Source organism: Eumetopias jubatus, unplaced genomic scaffold (genome assembly GCF_037043125.1).
Source record: "Eumetopias jubatus isolate StellerSeaLion01/CBP00866 unplaced genomic scaffold, mEumJub1_p1.0 scaffold_4, whole genome shotgun sequence".
NCBI classification, from domain to species: Eukaryota; Metazoa; Chordata; class Mammalia; order Carnivora; family Otariidae; genus Eumetopias; species Eumetopias jubatus.
Window position 1 is genome coordinate 103,123,132 of NW_028274810.1, and position 18,592 is coordinate 103,141,723.

At 56.2% G+C, this 18,592-nt stretch overlaps 1 protein-coding gene across 4 annotated transcripts in view; it reads right to left on the bottom strand.

Moving 5' to 3' along the window:
- KCNAB2 (potassium voltage-gated channel subfamily A regulatory beta subunit 2) overlaps positions 1-18,592 on the bottom strand; it is an 85,020-nt gene that overhangs the window by 27,863 nt on the left and 38,565 nt on the right. Inside the window, exon 1 of one of the 4 annotated variants that reach the window (XM_028108381.2) lies at positions 15,196-15,428. The exons of the other annotated variants lie outside the window; for them this stretch is intronic. Within the exon in view, the coding sequence (XP_027964182.1) occupies positions 15,196-15,413 (218 nt within the window). The 5' untranslated portion in view covers positions 15,414-15,428. Of the gene's footprint in view, positions 1-15,195; positions 15,429-18,592 lie in introns of those variants that run through there. 4 annotated transcript variants of the gene reach the window in all.

An 18,592-nucleotide genomic window follows, 5' to 3' on the forward strand; every position in this document is an offset into this window, starting at 1 on the left:
AGTGGCCCAGGGCAGGCTGGGAGTCCACTACCCTCGGAGGAGCCCTGCTGCCGGCGCCCCGGTCCTGGGACCAGCCCGGGGTGCGACATCCGGCCAGGCAGTGGGAAGTCAGAGAGTTGTGACAGACTCAGAGGGTGAACCCCAGCCTCCTTCCCTGAAGGCTCCAGCTTTTCCCTGTGTCCTCATTTCTCTACCCAAACCCGGCTCCCTCAGACCCTCTGAAGCCTCAGTTTCCTGGTTTCCAGACCCCAGGACCCTGCCCACATCACAGGAGGTCGTGGGGGGTGGGGAGGGGATAGAACAAACTTGTAAACGGTTTGAGCCACCAAATTTAAAGTAGTTCTAGAATGCCCAGGTCTCTTTTCCAATTTTCCCATTAAAACCGGCCCGGCTGCCAGCCCACTGTTCCTGCCGGGAGTGCTGGGCTTTTCCCTGCATAGGTTCAGAACAACAGCTGGTATCTGTCAGGGAGGGGAGCAGATCGAGCAGAGGCTCTGAAGCCTCTGAAGCCAGAGGCTCTCAAACCCTGGCTGTGTGCCCCCGGGTGTGTGATGTAACCCCCTACTGCCTCAGGGTGCCCCTCTGCAGAATGGGCTCACAGAGCTGGCCGCGAGGATGAAACCAGGTAACACGTGCCTGGGGCATCACAGAACACTGACTGACCCTGCCTTTTCCCTCATGAGCCACGGACAAACCAAAGAGCTTTGAGAGTTACTGCGTTAAAAAACTGAAGTCTCCCCTGTTCTTCTCCCCTACAAATCAGTGAAGTAATCTGATGATGCCCTCAGCACGGCTCGTATGTTCCGGCCCGGAGCAACTTTTTGTGGTTGTCAGAAAGGAAGGTGATATGTTATCACGTTGTAAATGCACATAATGCTATCACATCTCCATAAGCCTCTGGGAAAATACTTAGAATATTCCTGTTTAGCTTCAGATTTGCTATGAGAGAGTTAAAATATAATACGTACAAAATTTAAGGGCTGAGTAGTCAAAGACATGACTTAAAGGTTTTCTTATGCCCTTCAAATCATGTTTGAATTGATGTTGCTTCTAAGCAGAAAGTTAATTTTTGTTTTGTTGTCTATACATAAACTGGAATTAAACGGTCATTTTTTTTAAAAAAGGAAGAAAGGCACACCTGCATCATCTGTAGACCGTGCATCGGGCCAGGCCTATTTAACAGTGCAGATAATTTTCCCCACGCTAGCCATAAAGGACCTGTGGCGGGAAATCCGAGCATTGCTTACAAGCAGTCTGGGAAGGATGCAAAAGGGATTGAAGATTCTGATTAGTGGTTCTTAACTGTTTGGGGGTCACAGGCCCCTTTGAGAAACTAATAAAGGCTGTGGACCCCTTCCCTGGAAATTTGCAGGACACGAAAACCCTCAGAACCTTGTTTGCAATGCACGGGTGCTCACAGGGCCTCGGGCACCTGGTCTCGATAAATCCAGGTGCTGGAAGGGAGGCTGAGCTCCTGACTCTGCAAAACTAACTCCCACTTGTGACCACAAGGAGCAGTTTCCTGGCCAGGAAGTGGAAGGCTAAGTTTTAGGTGTGTCCTCCTGAAGTTCCCTTTTCCAGCGTGGAACCAGATGCCTGCGTGTTCAGGGGGGCGAGCGGCTTTAGCAAGAGACAGACGAGAGCCCAGAACACCTGGCTGAGCCCGCCTGGGTCTGTGGCTGTAAGGGGTGCCTGCCACCCCTTGTCCACCAGAACGGGCTGCGACCCAGGGCGTTCGGCTCTCCAGCTGCTTCTCCACCCACTGCCCACAGGAATAATTTAACAAAACTAGGACACCGCGTGATGCTGTAATTACCCCGCTTAAGTTGTCTCCCCGATAAAATGATGGTATTAGTTCTGCCATCCGCTGCCAGGCCTCGGGAGAAGGAATGAGAAGGGACAGGGTGTCTCCGGGCTAAAAGCTTCATAAATACGGCTGCTCACTGGGGGTGGGGAGCGCCACAAATCTCTGCCTCGTCTGGACCAGGGGCTGGGGACACGCTGCGCCTTGAAACTCCCAAGACTTGAACATCGTTTCCTACAGATTTTTCTCCCCTAATTAAAAGTCGACATACTGATAAAAGAGTTGGCTAAGTCCCTAAACCCAAATAATGTTAGTTTCTGTTGATTTGCCTTATGTCTCTCCTGTGGTCTGGAAAAATGCTAATGAGGACTCATGGGTTTAACCTCTGGCGGAGGAGGGAACCATCGCTCCATGCCCCTTGATACTGCACCTCAGACTCCGGGGATTACAGATCCTTTAAAAAGAGCCTGAGGCCTTTCAGTTCAGCCATGCGGGTGGAGGACAACGCTTTGAGCCTGTGACAGACAGCAACATGGCCTTAATGAGCTGGTGTGATGGATGTGGGAGCTGGGGTGTTTTCTGGTCAGCTGTTAAAATGGCAGGGGGGTGATGACCTGTTGACAGGTCTGCCCCGCTCCCAGACTCCAGGCTCCCTACGGACAGGCCTGGGCGTCTAGGTCTTCCTCCTCAGATTGTAGCTGACATCAGCAAGGTCTCAGGAGCGTTTGCTGGGTAAATGGGGGGTGAGAAGCCCTCGCACTGACGCCAGTCCCTTGGGGCTGAATGCCGGCCCCTCCCCTGATTCACAGGGCTTGGCATCATGCTTCTCCCATATTGAGCCCCTCTTGGGCCCTCCAGCAAGAATGTGGCACTCTGGCCACCCTCTTTTAGTTCCCTTAACACCAAAGGGTGTGGCTGGAGGCCCCCCTCCTGGCCAGCTTCCTAAGGAGGTGGTCAGAGTGGGGGGTAAAGAGCAATCAAGCCCCCTATGGCCCCCATCTGCATCCTAGCTGTGGCCCTGGGACAGTCACGATGGAGCAGCCCCGTGGGGCAGGTACCTTTCTATAAAGCAGGTAGTCTGTGCTCACCAAGGACATCCAGTGGTTGGGATTCTGGCTCCCACTTCAGCCTCTATGAAACGACACTTCCTGCAGGTGTATAAACCCTCCTTCCTCCCCCCACACTGTCGAGAAAAGCTCAGCAGGCCACATGTAAGGACAGATGGGGGTCCCCTAGTTAGGAAGTGCTGGGGCTGGGATCTGAACCCAGCTCCTCAGACAGCAAACTCCCTAGCCTAATGAGCATCTCCCCTTACCGTCTGTCTCACCCTCCCTGCCTCTTGCACAAACAAGTGCACACACGTACATGCAAATATATACACATGCGTGCCCATGGGCAGACACACATGTGCACACACACACGCACACACAGTACTCTCGAGCACCCAGGCTCTTCGAGATTTACTCCTTAATGGATCATAGGATCTTCAGCAGGAAATCATGTTAATACCTGTATTTTCCATTTCCATAGCCCTTCATGTTTTTAGAAATGGTCTTACTTATATTAACTCCTTTAATGATCCCAGGACTGACTTAAAAGTAGCAGCAGGTAACAGGTATCTACCTCGAAATACATAGTGTGTTTACTCTTAGCTTTTAATCCCCATTTAACAAAAGATATAAGCCAGCAGGGCTTCTAGACTAGAGAAGTCCATTCTGGATTGTCCTCACTGAGCCTAGAGGGTGGGAACACAAGCTTTTCCTCCAGAGGCTCATAAAAGAATATCAAACGCCCCCAAGGACCCGGGGAAGGAGGTGATACGGGCAGAGAGGCAGAAGGACTTCAGAGTTATTCCACAATTCATCCCCAGTAGGCACGGGACTCCACACGGTTCTTTCACCCATCTCAGGCACTGGTGTGGGGGAGGTATGAGCTCTACATTTCAGTTGTCAGGAGTGATTCTCTCAATACTTTTCAAGTTGGCCGCACCACCAGCTAGAAACCCAGACACTGTGCTCAGATACAGGGAATCTGCAAAGCCCCTAGCCTAATGAGCATCTCCCCTTACTGTCTCCCCTTACCTAGAATCTTCTGGGGCTCTTTCTGAGCCTATGTGACTCTTTGGGTCCAGCTGATGCAGATTGTTTGCTGTAAGAACATCATTTCCCAGAAACATCATTCTAGAAAGGGCGAAGGGCTAAGAAAGGCCAGACGCCCAAGCCAGGTGCCCTACGACCCTGCCCCCAGAGGTCTTTTGTACAAAGTTGCGACGCTCCTCTTCCACCTGGGTGCATCCACCGAGCATCTGAGCAAGGCCCAGGCTGGGGCAAAGGATATGCAAGGAGCAGGAGGAAGGTCCCTGCCCCTGACACCCTCTCCACATACAAGCCATGGTGAGAGAGCCTGGAGCCAGGCGGTGGACTGAGCCCAGGCAGAGGTACATAGGACAGCCGGGGCTAAGCCACCGGCAGGCAAGTCCACATACTGCTCTGTGCCCTGCAGAGTGGTAGTCCCGCCCGTGGAGGAATCTGAGCCTAGGGTCTAGCTCAGGTCCGGCAGGGAAAATTAATTTCCATCATGTGGTTCACCCAATGGTCCCTGAATATCAAACCAACACCTGTCATGATGCCCTAACTGCAAAGACCACCCACGGGGCATCTTCTGGGGCCCTGTGTGCTCCGGGGAGGGCAAGGAGGGCAGGACGCCTGTGGCCAGTGCCGGGGCGGGGGGTCCCAGGAAGAGAAAGGATTACAGGGTCCTCCGTGGGAGGCTTTGTTATTGTTACCGCACCACCCCCCTCCGGCCCACATCAAAGGAAACAAACGGGCAGAAGGAAGACAAGCCCTCAGCACCTTCCCGCCCCCCTGCCCTGGCCTTCCTCTCAGCGGTGGTGAAGAAAGAAACCTGGGGCTGACCCTGAGCCGCGACGGTATTTCTCACCCAGTCTACACAGTGCTAGAAGCCCCCTCCCGGCCCCACCCCGGCTTCTCAGTGCCCACAACTGACAACGGATTTGCAGATTTTCCTGCCTCTCTCTAATGGGGGTGATGGGGGGGGTAGCCTCAACGCCACGAAGCACCCCGGGGCCCGTACCTATATTTCATCCCAGGCTGTTTCACGCTGGCGTCACCGGTGCACGGGAGGCTCTGCATGGACAGGTGTCCCAGGCTCCGGGCCACCATGGCCACGGCACGGAAGCGACCACGGGAGCTCAGGCTGGGGCTGCTGGCCGCCGGCCGGCCCAGCCGCTCCTCGGGGCCCCGGCCCTTGAGGCTGTGCTCCGAGCACACGAAAGACACCTGCATGCCGAGGCCGGGTGCCCAGCTCCTGGCTGCATCCCCCTCCTTCCAGGACTCTAGAAGCCTTCCTTCTCCCGAGATAAGACCTTATCCCAGAAAGCCAGGAAGCTGCGAGGTGTTCCTTCAGGAGCGAGGATTTCCCAAAGCAACAACAGAAAAATCCTGTGCAGTGTCCGAGGGAAGGCAATCAAATGTCCAGAATCCAGCTAGGAAAGATCTCATCAGAGGGAACCCGGAAATCCAGGTGGGGAGGGGGGAGCCATTTCCTCTCCCCTCACATCTTTCTTGGCTCCGCAGGTCCTTCCCCTGCCCTCACCCTGGCCTGGCTCAGGCTGTCCGAGCCCCCAGCCCTGCCGGACACGGCCCCAGTGTGACTGGCTGCCAGTTTACTCCTGACCTCCGCGTGACATCGCTGTCCTCTGAGGGAGAAGGGAGGGCGCCTCCCGTCAGGGTGGCAGCCTGGGGGCTGAGCAGGCTGCTGCCGGGGGGGGTTTTGGGGAGCAGCTGCTTTTCCAGGCTTCCCAGAGCCCAACTCCTGGCTCTGCACGCCACGGGCTGTTGGGGCTCCCACCAAGTAAATTAGGTGACCGGTGAGAAGCGCAGGAGGCATCTAGTGGTTCATTATTAATGACACGGGATGCACAGCTGCCTGCCCTGGCCGATCCCCGGGGGGCCGGCCCTGGCTGCTCCAGGCTGACAGCCGGGACTCAGACAGGCAGGTGCCGCAGCCGGGAGGACCGCTGAGCTTGCAGGCAGCCGGCCGCAGCCAACTCTAGCTGCTTGGGCTTTGCACCCCGGAAAGTGGGGCTTCCACTAGGGTTTGGTGCAGGGAGAAGCCGAATCACCCGAAATGTGGAGAAAAGACCCCTCTGTCTAGATGATATAATGCAGATGACCTGAGCAGAGAAAGCTGGGGGTCATGGACCAGAGACCTGAGAAGTTTTAGCACTCCACGGTCCTTAGCTCCCATCAGACACCCAGTAAATACTTCTGGAGTGAATGCATGAATGAATGGATGAAGACGGACACCTCTCCCTGTTACCCCATCCTCCTTTCCCACGCTCATGGGCTCAGGATGAAGCTGGGAGTGAGGCTCTCCTCCTGGAACAAAGCTCACGAGGTGTCCTCAAACCCCCGGAGGTGCCCCCAGCAGCAGGAGGGGCAAGGTGAGCCCTGGCCAAACTGCTCTTTGGGTTCTGTCTTGCCATGTGGGAGGGGCAGTGAAAGAAAGGAAGGGAGCAGGTGATTGAGGTCTTGTTCAGGCTCTGCTGCTAATTTGCTGTGTGATCACAGGCAGGGGGCTTGCCCTCTCTGGGCCTCCACTGACAAAATAAGGTGTGTGGTCTGAGAAGATGCTCTCTCCCCCAGCTTGGACCTCCAGGGCCCTTCCACACCAACTGGCTGTCTACCCTCTGCTCTGACAGGACCCAGAGAAGAATCCACCCAAAGATGTTCATGACGAATGGCGCCTGAACTTGCTCTCGGCCCTGGCCCTGCCTCTTTGACACGGATGTTAAGAATGAAATCTTGTGCCTGTCCTGGCCTCCCTGCTCCTGAGCTGCACAGCCTAGGGCAAGCGGCTTCCTCGCTGAGCCTCAGTGTTCTGTGTCCTACGCAGATGACAGAGCATGGTCAGATCACAGATGGTATGTACTCCCATGATCCCGAGCATGAAGGATCTTCGGAGGCGGGATTCAGTACAGGCCTACTCTACCCCACCTCTTCACTGGTAACTGTACCCCTTTTGTCCTCCCCAGGCCTGATGCAGCAGCAGGAGACACCCCCTGAGGATGATACCCAGACCCAGGGACAGAGCTCGGGCCTTTCGCAGGGCAGCCCTGGCAGGTCACAGATACCACCTTCAGATGCCAGTGGGGGCCCCCTCAGGTCCCAGAGGTCCAGCTCTGCCTTCTTCATTTACCTGCCCACATCGGCCACAGGACTGCCTGGCCCTCCCTGACCCTCTCGAGTGGCAAGGGCTGGGAAGGTGGAAGGGCAGCCTGCAGGGTTGACCCTACTCAGCAGCTGAGCCCTTCCTCAAGTTGGGCCCTGGCTTTTAGGACGCCCACAGGCCTGCCAAAGAGGCTGCAGAGGGCAAAGACTCTGCCTCCACTCCTTCCAGGGCTCATGAGCTAATGGTCTAGGGCAAGGTTGCTCAACTACCTGTACCTGACCCGGATGCCAGGAGAACTTGTTACAAATGCAGATTCCTGGGTCTCATGTTGACCTACTGAATCAGCAGCTCTGGGGCTGGGCCTGGGAAGTTGTGTTTTTATCAAGAGCTTCTAGTGGTGCTGTGCACCTGCTCTAGGGGATGTGGAAATCTCCTACTTCATTTTTCCTTATATATTTCATTTCTCTGTGCTCTGGCAAACTATCAGATCTGGCATCTTACTATTCCTCAGGGGTTCCTCAGATGGTATGCTTTAAGCAGCTCCAGGTTAAGTGAGATTCACAAAGACTTAGTCACCATAGTGTGTCAACTATCATCTGCCTCACCATACAACCCAGCAATTCCACTCCTAGGTACGTGCCCAGAGAACCGAAAACATATGCCCCCACAAAAAACGTGAACACAAATGTCCACAGCAGCATTATTCATCATAGCCCCAAAGTGGAAACAACCAAACTGTCCATCCATTGATGAATGGATAAACAAAATATGGCCCATCTATACAACAGAATGTTATTTAGCCATACGAAGGAATGAAGCAGCAACACATGCTCCAACATGGATGAACCTTGAAAATGTTATGCTAAGTCACAAAAGGCCACATGTTATATGATTCCGTTTACATGAAATGTTCAAAATAGGCAAATCCATTTAGACAGTGAGTAGCTTCATGGTTGTCAGGAATTGGGGGGAGTGATAACTCATGTGGGTATAGGGTTCCTTTTTGGAGAGATTAAAATGTCCTAAAATTGATTGTGGTGATTTTTGCACAACTCTATGAACATACAAAAATCATTGATTTGTACACTTTAAACATATGTATGGTATACGAATTATAGCTCAATAAAGCTGTTGCCAAAAAAAAAAAAACACGTCATCTGCTTCAAAAGCCTCTGGGCCTTATTCTTGCTGTTTCCTGTGGGAGCACCCTTCCTGTTTCTCTGCCTTGGAAGTTCTCTTTACCCTCTGATATCACCTCAGATAACACACGCAGTGTGAAGCCAGTCCCCCAAGTACCAGCAACCTTCCCCTTCTCCAGGTGCCACCAACTACGCTCTACCCAGCGATACACCAGCGTGCTGGGAGCCACTTGCTGGTTCCTCTTGGCAAGGAGAAACCCTCCCAGATGTTGGTAGGACTGAGCAGGGTCCTGTGCTAGAACCCCAGCCCTCACTCCATCCCACTGTAATGTATCATGGAAACGGTGGATGTGAATATTTGACCTCAGAACTCCCTGGGGAAGTCCAGCACAAAGAGATGCTGTTCTCAGCAGAGAACCGTCATGGGGAGAAGATGGGCAGGTGGGTGTTTAAAAGCTGGCCAGAGTCCATAACTTTTCACTTGCCTTAGAACAGGGGTCATGACTTGCAATACTCTTAGGAGGTCACAAGAATTAGACAAGAGTAGAAAAACTGGAAGCTTAAACGCTTGACCAGAACTTCCCATGATGAAAGGTCATCTCGAAAGGGCCACTCCTCTGGAACGTGTTTAGGTGAGGAGGGTGGATTCTAGACCTGCACTGGTCGACTTGAAATGGGCTTTGAGCAGAAGCATCGAGTGTGGCTGGTGGATTTTGACACAGAACAGTTTTTTTGGGGTTTTCTGCCTCTCTAGTACCTGCTGTTGTTAAAATAGCTGGTTCCTGCTGTGACTCATTAGAGGCATGGCCACCCCAATTAAAAGCTCTCCTCTTTGTCCACAGAATGCCACTACAGAGAGCTTCTTGGAAGAGAAGCTTCAGGCTCAGCCACCTGGGATCCAGCCTGTGTCCCACCTGCCCTGGGAGGGCAGGAGAGACAGGAAAGCTTCGGCCCAGCCAGGCCCGTTTCTCCAAGATGGGGACAGGCCCACAGTGGGAGGTGATGGGCACTCTCCCCATCATCCAGAGTGAGGCCCATGGGAGCCTCGAAGCCTGGAGTAGAAGTTCTAAGAATAACTTTTAAGAGCACAGACCGCAATATTCACTCAAGAGTGAGGACGAGGGGCGCCTGGGTGGCTCAGTTGGTTAAGCGCCTCACTCTTGGTTTCTGCTCAGGTCCTGACCTCACGGTCTGTGAAATCAAGCCCCATATCAGGCTCCACGCTAAGTGTGGAGTCTGCTTAAGATTCTCGCTCCCTCTTCCTCTGCCCCGCCCGCTCATGCTCACTTGCTCTCTGAAATAAGATAAATAAATCTTAAAAAAAAAAAAAGAATGAGGTTGAGTAGCTGCATCCTGCAGAGGCCAGGGTGCCTCCCCTGTACCAGCAAGGCTGCCCTGACCGTGCCGAGTGGAGCATGTTTTGCACCCAAAGCTGACTTCCTGCCCCAGGAGAGGGGCAGTGGATGCTGATGAGTTGGGGGCTTCTCCAGTGGATGGGAGGTCCTGCTTCTGAAATTTCTAAGCAAAGCGTGGCAGACTGGTGGTCTTCCTGGAGGAGGTGTCATCTGGTAGGTAAGAGCTGAAGACCCCCGGGGGCTTCCTTCAGGACCTCACACCCCAGTCATGTCCAGCGCTAATGGCCCTAGAAGGGGAAATAGGCTAACTGGCTGCCAATCAGCTCCTTTCACTTCTTACTTGATGCCCGGGACAGAGCAGCTGTGCTGTGTCCTGAGGAAGTGCTTCTGGCACCTCTGAGACACCAACTAACACTGAAATGGTGCTCCTGGTGCAGCTGAGTCCCACCACACCCTGCCAGGTGGACGCTGTGATGGTCCGCTCACACACGAGGAACCTGAGGCACAGAGAGGTCGAGCAGGGAGGCTGACGCTGGGTCCGCCCTCATTCACAGAGGTGGCAGGCTGGGAGGTGAGCAGTGTGTCGGGGCCCCTCCCATGGAGGAGCTCCTGCTCTCAGACCCTCGGATTAAAGGGTGAGGGCCGGGGGGTCTGTCCCGGGGGACTGCCTGGTGCTGCCTGTGGATTCGATTGGGCTGTGCCGACCCCTGCCTTTCCAGGTGGATGACGCAGAACCCACCCCCCTGGTCCCCATCCTTGCTCAATGAGAAGAGCCTCTTGGGGGTGGGTCCCCCCAGATCTTGGGGTGGAGGCCTGGGGATCCGTACTGCTAACAGACATGCCCCCTGATTTCCGAGGCCAGGCCGGCCGGGGAGATACCGGTTGTAGAGAACCCACCAGCGGAGGTGTTAGGATCGCTGCAGCCCCTCCTGCTCCGTGCGGAGGTGGGCTGGTCTGCTGACCCCCTGGTCCTGGTCAGCCCTCCACGGAGACCCACGGGACACCCCACGCCTGCTGCCCTCCCTGTTCGTGTCAGGGCAGCTCTTGCCGAACGACCCGTTGGTCTCGCCACCTCCCTCCCTCCCTGCCACACCTGCTCCTTGTCCACACGGGACGGACGTGGGCTACACCTCCCAGGACGACTGCTTCCAAGACCAAGCTTCTCTCCCACCAGCGGCCATGCCTGGAGCTCTGAGCTACGTCACAGTCTTACACAGCCCTCCGGACAATTCCGTGAGGAAGTGCCCACAGTCTCCACTTTCCAGATGGGGAACTGAGACACAGAGGCCAGGTGCCTCACCCAAGGTCACACAGCTACCGTGGGGAGCCGGAATTCCTCCCGGGGCGCTCACCCTCGCTCTGGCACCTGTTGTGGGTCGAAATGCGTCCCCCAAAAAGACATGCTGAGGTCCTGACTCTTCTGTGACTGGGAACTTATTTGGAAGGAGGGTCTTTGTAGATGTCGTCAGGTTACAGTGAGGTGGTACTGGAGTAGAGGGCCCTAAATCCGATGACTGGCGTCCTTATAAGGAGAGAGATTTGGGGACAGACAGACAGGCGTGGAGGGAAAACAGCCACGTGAAGCTGGAGGCTGAGACTGCAGCGGCGCTTCTGTGAGCCACGGGGTGCCAGGGCTGGCTGGCAGCCCTCAGAAGCTGGACGAGGCAGGGAGGGAGCACTCTTCCCCTAGAGCGGGGCGGTGGGGGGGACCGGCCTGCCCACACCTGGATTTCAGACTTTGGGCCTCCAGAGCTGTGAGAGAATCAGTGTCTGTTGTTTTAAGCCCCCATTTGTCGTACTTCGTTGAAGCAGCTGCCGGAAAGGGATATAGGACCTTTCACAAGGTGGACTCATCCCCCGCTTAGCCTCTGAGGCTGGTCCACACACTGTCCCTCTCTGGTCTCTGCTCTTTCTCTCCTGCCTCTCCTATTGCCCACTGTCCTGGGAGACACACCAGTCCTGCGACCCCGGCCTCGGAGACACGCCTGTCCTGCCCACCTGTCCTCGGAGACACACCTGGATTCCCAGCTCTTCCAGGAAGCCCTCTCTGATGGCCCAGCTCCAAGGGATCTCCTGTGAATAACCGAGCAGCTAGGTAGAGGCTCAGTGAACCTGACCACGAACCAAGTACTGCCTGGTGATCGTGCTGGCTCGTGGTAAGAGCCGATGGTTTAGGGTCAGAGCTCGCAGGCACGCAGGCCAGTCCCCCCCACCCCCCACCAGAAGCTGATGACCAAGCCTCCCTGCCCAGGGCCCCCCCGCCCTCCCGGTCTGGGCTGCATTAGAGGTGCAGATGCTGCCTCCAGTCCTGTTGTCAAGGAAGCAGCAGGGATGAGACACATTTGCAGGGGAATATTCTGGAAAGGGGGTTAGGGCCAAGACCATCCAACACCGTCCAGACCACACCTGTAGAGGCTTGGGATGTTCTTGGTGCTGGCAACAAAGGCTCTGCTCATAGGGGCTGCAAGTAAGAGGGCCAGCAGGGGCTGTGAGGATGACAATGGGACAGGACAGTGGGGCTGACGATGGTCTGGGAGGCCATTACTAGACCGGTGCTCGGGAGAGTCTCCCTGAGGACCAAGATGTGATAGAGGGGAGGGAGCCAGCCCTGAGAAAACCCGCGGGACCAGAACGTGCAAGGGCCCTGGGAGGGAATGAGCTTGGCACTTTCCAGGTCCAGAAGGAAGGAGACTCCTGAGTGGGAGGAAGAGGGGTCTAAGCTGAAATCAGAGCAGGCAAGGGCCATGCGGACCTCGAGGGGATCTGGGGCCATTCCTGGTGCCCTGGGGGGGCAGGGAGGAACAGAACGCCTCCAGCCAGCCCGTGGCCGAAGCTGCTGCCGCCTCTGAGGCCACATCTCTGGGAGCCCCCCATCGCTACCCCCCAGGTGGGTGCGGGAAGGGGAGCTTCTGCAGGCCCTGTGTGGATTTAAAAATCTGATGCATTTTTTTTTAAACCACAAGAGTTGAGGAAAGTGAAGAGGCCATGGAGGAAGTTAACAGGCAAGCTTTTCTCCCAGCTGCGAGCCCAGTTCAGCTGATAAGATGCCCAGGCCTGGGGCACAGCTGTCCCCGTGCTCCACCAAGCGGGGGCTTATCTGGAGGCATTATCTTTTTTACATTAATATTTAAGATGGAGTTTAACGGACTGCAGCCCTGCTGCTGGCGGGGACGGTGGCTGTGGAGAGGCATTTATCCGGGATCTTTAATAACTGGGGGCTTTAGTTGCAGAGGCCCCCGTTTTCCTGATAACCACAAACCCCCTGGAGGCAGCAAGATGAAATCCGCCAGATAAAGAAGGGGCCATGCGGGTGTGACAACCTTTGGCCCATCAAATTCGAAAGGCGCTGTGGTTTTCTGTTCCCCTCTGCTCCTTGGGAAGCGGGTTTTCCCTGGGTACTTAGTCCCCTGACTAGTTCCCCACGTTTCAGATGCGGCCCAGATTTTCCTTGGGGTGTCAGGCAAATAAGAGATTTGTCCCCGTCTCCCCCCACCCCACGTTAGCTTCCTGGGGCTCCCCAAACGGAGCACCACAAACTGGAGGGGGGGGGCTTCAAAGACCAGAAATTGATCCTTTCCCAATTCTGGAGGCCAGAAGTCTGAGATCCAGGTGTGGGCAGGGCCGTCTCCCTCCGGAGGCTCCAAGGGATGACCCCCTGCCTCTTCCAGCTCCTGCTGGCTGCAGGTGTTCCCAACCTCGCGGCCACATCCATTCTCTGCCTCCCCCGACACGTGGCCTCTTCCCTGTAGGGTGTCATATGGCCTTCTTTTAAGGGCGCCGGTCATCGGAGTTAGGGCCCACTCTACTCCAGGAGGGCCTCATCTTAACTGATTCCAAACGCAATGACCCTATTTCCAAACAAGGCCACATTCGGGGGTTCAGCGTGGACACGATTCACCCCAGTGCGCCTGCCATCATGAACTGTATCCACCACGGGGGGTCTGGGGTCTTCCCAGGGGAGGGGGATGAGCTCCAGCGGCTCTGCTTCATCCTATTGCCCTCCACCTTCCTCGCTCCGGCCCAACCACACTGGCCGGATGTTCCCGTCTCCTTGGCCTGGAAGGTTCTACCCCGCATCATCAAGTGTCCCCTTTCCAGATGGCTCGGGTCTCAGCTGCGCCTGTCTTACTCCCTTAGGTGGTTATTTGCTTTTTCTCTGCTTCCCTGAACGAGAATGTACTGTCCATGAGGGTGGGGACCCTGTCCATCTTGTCTGTGTGGCATCTGGAGCCAACAGACCCCCCCCTTTCTAAAAAGATTTTATTTATTTGAGAGAGAGTGCACGTGTGACTGAGCAAGTGGGGGGGAGGGGCAGAGGGAGAGGCAGACTCCCTGTTGAGTAGGGAGACCAGCAAGGGACTTGATCCCAGGACCCTGGGGATCACAATGGAGCCGAAGGCAGCCGCTCAACCGTCTGAGCCACCCAGTCGCCCCTGGAGCCAACAGACCCTTAATAAACATCTGCTGAATTAATGACAAGTAGCAATGACCAGTGCCCCTCCCTCCCCCCCCCAGTCTCATCTCCCTCTTGAGAAATTTCCATTAGAATTAGCAGCTGTTGGGGCCAAACTAGCTGATAACTTTGTCCCTCCCTTCCAGCTGGATTTAGAATACAAAACCTTAAGAATTCTGCCATCTAATGGACTCACAGCAGAAGTGTTTTGTTTCTTTAAATGGCAACCACCGGTTCAAACAATGGTCCAGACACACTGTCCATGGGAGCAAACGTTAAAGCAATAGGGCTGGTCTCTGCGCTCCCCTCCAGAGAGCAGCCAGACAGCCCCCGGGGCCTGGGTTAGATGGAAGCCAGATCAAATACGGGACACCCAGTTAAATCCGAACTTCAGACAAACAATGTTTTAGTATAAGTATTGCCCAAATATCGTGTGGGATATACTTATACTTAAAAAAAAAGTTCATTTGAAATTAAAATTTAACAAAGGAACAAAAGCATGCAATTTATAAATGCAAAAGCCAGCTCTGGGGCTCTCTGGCCACTCCCTGAGGCTCTCACTGGAGAAAGTGGGCCGACCGGAGCGCTGCCCCAGATGCTGATTTCAAAGACGAGCCAGCTAAACAGAACGTCCTTCTGAAGTTCCAAGGAGAATGAGCCCTACATGCCTATCACCTGGAGAGCACACGGGACGCCAAATCCACAGCTACGGACGCAAGCTCAGGGGGGGCGGCTGCTTCAGAGGCCGCCTGTGGAAAACCTGCCCCGCGTGAGGACGGTCCAGCTTAGGGTCCCACAAGAGGGGGAGCACATCTTTGCCCCCAGGACGTAGCCCGGGTTTCTGGTGCCAGGACGAACTTACTGTTAGAGGTGACGAGCAGAGAGGCATTTTTGTTAATTCGTGTCTAGCCAGCCCCTAATCATTCATTTGCCCCATTGACGGTGCAAGAAGGCAAATGAAAACCCCACGCTTAACCCCCAATGCTGCAGTGTTTTCAAGAAAGCATGTTCTTTTCCCACGGAGCGCAAGTCCGAGTGGTCACAGTGCTTATCTGGGAGGGCAGGACTATCCTGTGGAGACCAGACTTTGATTTTCTTTCATACGTTTCTACGTGGCTGGGCTTTTTTAAAAACACGCACCATTTACCCCAGTGTCCAATCACGGCACTCTCCGAGCTCCTGGGCGGCAGCTCTCCTGCAGCCCCTGCCATGTCCAGAGCGCTTCCCGCCCGGCCCCAGCCCGGCCCTTACCGGTACTTCATGCCCGTGCGCCGGGCGGTGCAGCCGTCCAGGGAGAGGCCGTGCATGCGGAGGAAGCTCTCCATGTTCCTGGCCTGGGCGGCCGCCCGCACCTCCCACAGCCGCTGCAGCTCTGGCCTGTCGGTCTGGCGGACGGGGTGCAGGGCCCAGTCAGAGTGACACCTGCTGTTCACGCTCCTCAGGCTCTCGCTGTACGTCATGGACAACATGGTCCCGCCCGGCCTGGGAGCTGCCGCTGTCCAGACGGGAAACGCCGAGTGGCCTTGAGTTAGAGACGGTGCCGCTGCCTCCCCCCGGTGCCTGGCTGGATGCTGTGCCCGGGGCAGGGGTGCTGCAGACACACATCCTCCAACCGGAGCGGCCACAACGGGTCTCGGCGCTCGTGGCCGGGCCGCTGGACGAAAACTCCTCCTGGCACCAGACTCTCCGTCCTCGAAGCTGCCCGGCTGGGAATCTGGCTAAGCCACGTCCTCTGCCCTCACAGCCCCGAGACAAGCGCAGGCCAAGCTGCATTCCAGCGCGCGAGAACTCAAAGGGGCTCCAAATGAAAACAGGGGCAGGAGAGCATGCAGAGAGCCCGGCCCCCCACCGCCGAAGCCACCGCGTCACAGTGCTCCCTGGCGGTGTGCCCAAGGTCGAACCAGGCACGGGGCTGTCTCCCGGAAGGAGTATGCACCCGCCTGTCACGGAAGCAAACTCTAGGGTGATGATGCGGGAGGAGGCCGCCCGAGGAAAGCTTACAAAGGGAGATGTGATTCACACACATGTTCTCCGCCTGTAGCAGGTGCCACGGCCCCGGCAGATTCTTTGGGCACCATCCTCCATGATAACTGAGTATGTCACAATCCACACATTTTGCCCCAGACCGAATGGGATGCATGTAAGGACGGGGAGGGGGGCGGGGTGACGAGAGGGACAGAGGTTTGGTACAGATAGGGAAACGGCAAAGCTGACATGTGAGGAGCTGCTGCTAAATTGTCCTTCTGAGCGAGGACTACCCTCTCGGAAACTAGAAACAGCACAGGTGTCCATCAGCGGGGCAACTGGTTGCAGAAATGAGAGTCCTTCCCTAGAATGGAGATTTGTGCAGCCTTCAGTGAGGCTTCTCTACATGGATTGAGATGTGATGAATCCTAAGAGATAGTAGTAAAGAAAAGACCACAAGGCAAGAGGAAGAAGCGTTCGCACAGAATGCTTCCATCTGTGTTAACGTACATGAGTGAATGAACCAAGGAGGGAGCTGTGGCCGCGTTGCCACATCCTGCAGTATCTTTGGGCAGCAAAGACACGGTTGTGGGGCCAGGGGTGCTCTACAATTCGGGGACTCCCCCCTGCACCTGGCCACAGCCCTCCGCCCTGGCTCGGATGCCTGCAGGGCGGCCCCAGCATCATCACCGAGGACAGAAGTTGGGATGGGAGTTGCTATTTCAGCAGCAGAGCAGGATCCTGGAGGCAGTTGGACAAACCAGCACGGTCCGTACCTCTGCTCCAAGGGGCAGCAAGTTCCATCATCCCTGGGAGGGGCCAGGAAAGCTGTCCCGGGAGCTGAGGCAGCTGCAGAGGCCTCGGCTCTGTCCCTGAGGGCAGAGGTGGTCCTTGGGTGAGCTCTCCCCCATCCCCTACCCTGACACTTCCTAGCTCCCTTTCCTGCTGCAGTTTTCCTCCACAGCCATATCCTCACCTGACCTGCTAGAGTCTTCTCTAATCGTCTTGTTTGTTCCATCTGATCCCCTGAAGGCAGGTCCAGGAGGGTGAGGACCTTTCCGTCTGCTTTTACCACTGGGGCTCAGTGCCCACCGCAGAGACCGGCCTTCCCTGGCAGTGTCAACAGCACCTCCCTGACTCAGGCCTGAGGCTCTAAGCAGCGTGCCTTCTCCTGAGGGGGCGGGGTGGGCGCCTCTGGGGCCAGGACTCCCCTTCACCGTGGCTCAGGTCCACAGGGAGGGGGCCTGCAGGGCCCAGGACATCTGGCGTCCCCCAAGGGTTTAGACTAAGGTCTCTGATGGATGCTAAAGAAGGTAGAGATGTCCCTGGCATGAAAATTCCCATGTCCAGGAGAATCACTCTGGAGGCAGTGGAGGGGCCCAGGGCTCCAGGATGGGGGCTGTCTTAGGAAATGGGGCCATGGAAGCCCACAGACAGCAGCACAGCTCCTCCCTCCCTGCCTGCTGCGCCCCTCTGCCCCCCAAGCATACCCAGGAGCAGGGCAGTGTGGGGCAGCTGCTTTAGACATGGCCGTGTGGCTGGCTGCCCGTCCTGCATGGGGCAAAGGCGGGCCAGTTCTGATGTCCCCGGGGGTCCCCGTTCAGAGAAGGGCAGTGTGGCAGGCTGGGACTGTGGCGGTTCTTCCCGAAAAGCAGGACCCACTTCAGCCGCACACCTTCCCAGCCAGGCCCAGGCAGGCCGAGATCAATAACCATTAGCTTTCAAGACACTACCCACAAAAAGCAACGTCTGATTTTGCTCTGGAAGTCCAGCCAAGGTCCTGGGGCTGGGATGGTGGTGTGGCTAAGCACCTAGGTCCTGGACAGGGACAGCCCTGTCTGTCACCTGCTCAGTGGAACCCATGCAGGCCCCCTGACGGCTCCGAGGCTCAGTCTCTATGTCTGAGAAGTGGGACGAGCAGAGACTGATTGCACCTGCTGTGCAGACAAGCCTGGGCAGGGGCTGGTGGCGCAGCTGGGAGCAGGCCACGGGTGGGGAAGTGGCTGCCATCAGTTAGGACACCAGTTAGGATAAGTGGGGTGGGGACAAAAACGGGGTGGAGGAGACGAGGCCTGAGGGCAGGGCGGGCCTCTGGAGCGGGCGGGCACGGGGAGCAGGGGTGGGCATGATACAAGGGAGTGCCACAGATGCCAAACATCACTAGCAAATGTTGAAGAGGATGACTGTAGACATTCATAGACGACCCCGGTCTTGCACGGAACATTCCTAATGAGATGGGGGCAGGCAGGGTGCAGCCAGGATTTAGAGAGTGCCCGCTCTCTGGGGGCTGGGGTCTCCTCTGCTTGTGCTCTTCCCTTATAGCATACCTCATAGCGACCTTGGGAGCGGGCCTGTGGGTGTCGCCTGCAGTACGGAAGACGCCCAGAGCCTCCTGCGGTGCGTGTCCCCATGACGCCGGGACAGGCTGGGGCCAGGGGACTCTGAGAGAAGTGGGGCGCGGACAAGCATGGTGGCCCTGGCTGGGGGTGGCGGGGTGAGGACTGGTGCCCAGGAGGGCGCACAGTGCAGGAGGAGCTGGGAGATGTTCCTCCTCTCCTCCAGGGAGGCGAGACCCCACCGAGGAGGGACACAGGCGGCACAGGGTGCTCTGATGGTTGGCGGGGCTGCCCGAGGGAGAGGACAGAGTCGGGCCCCCAGACTTCCTCAGGCTGGGGCTTATTCC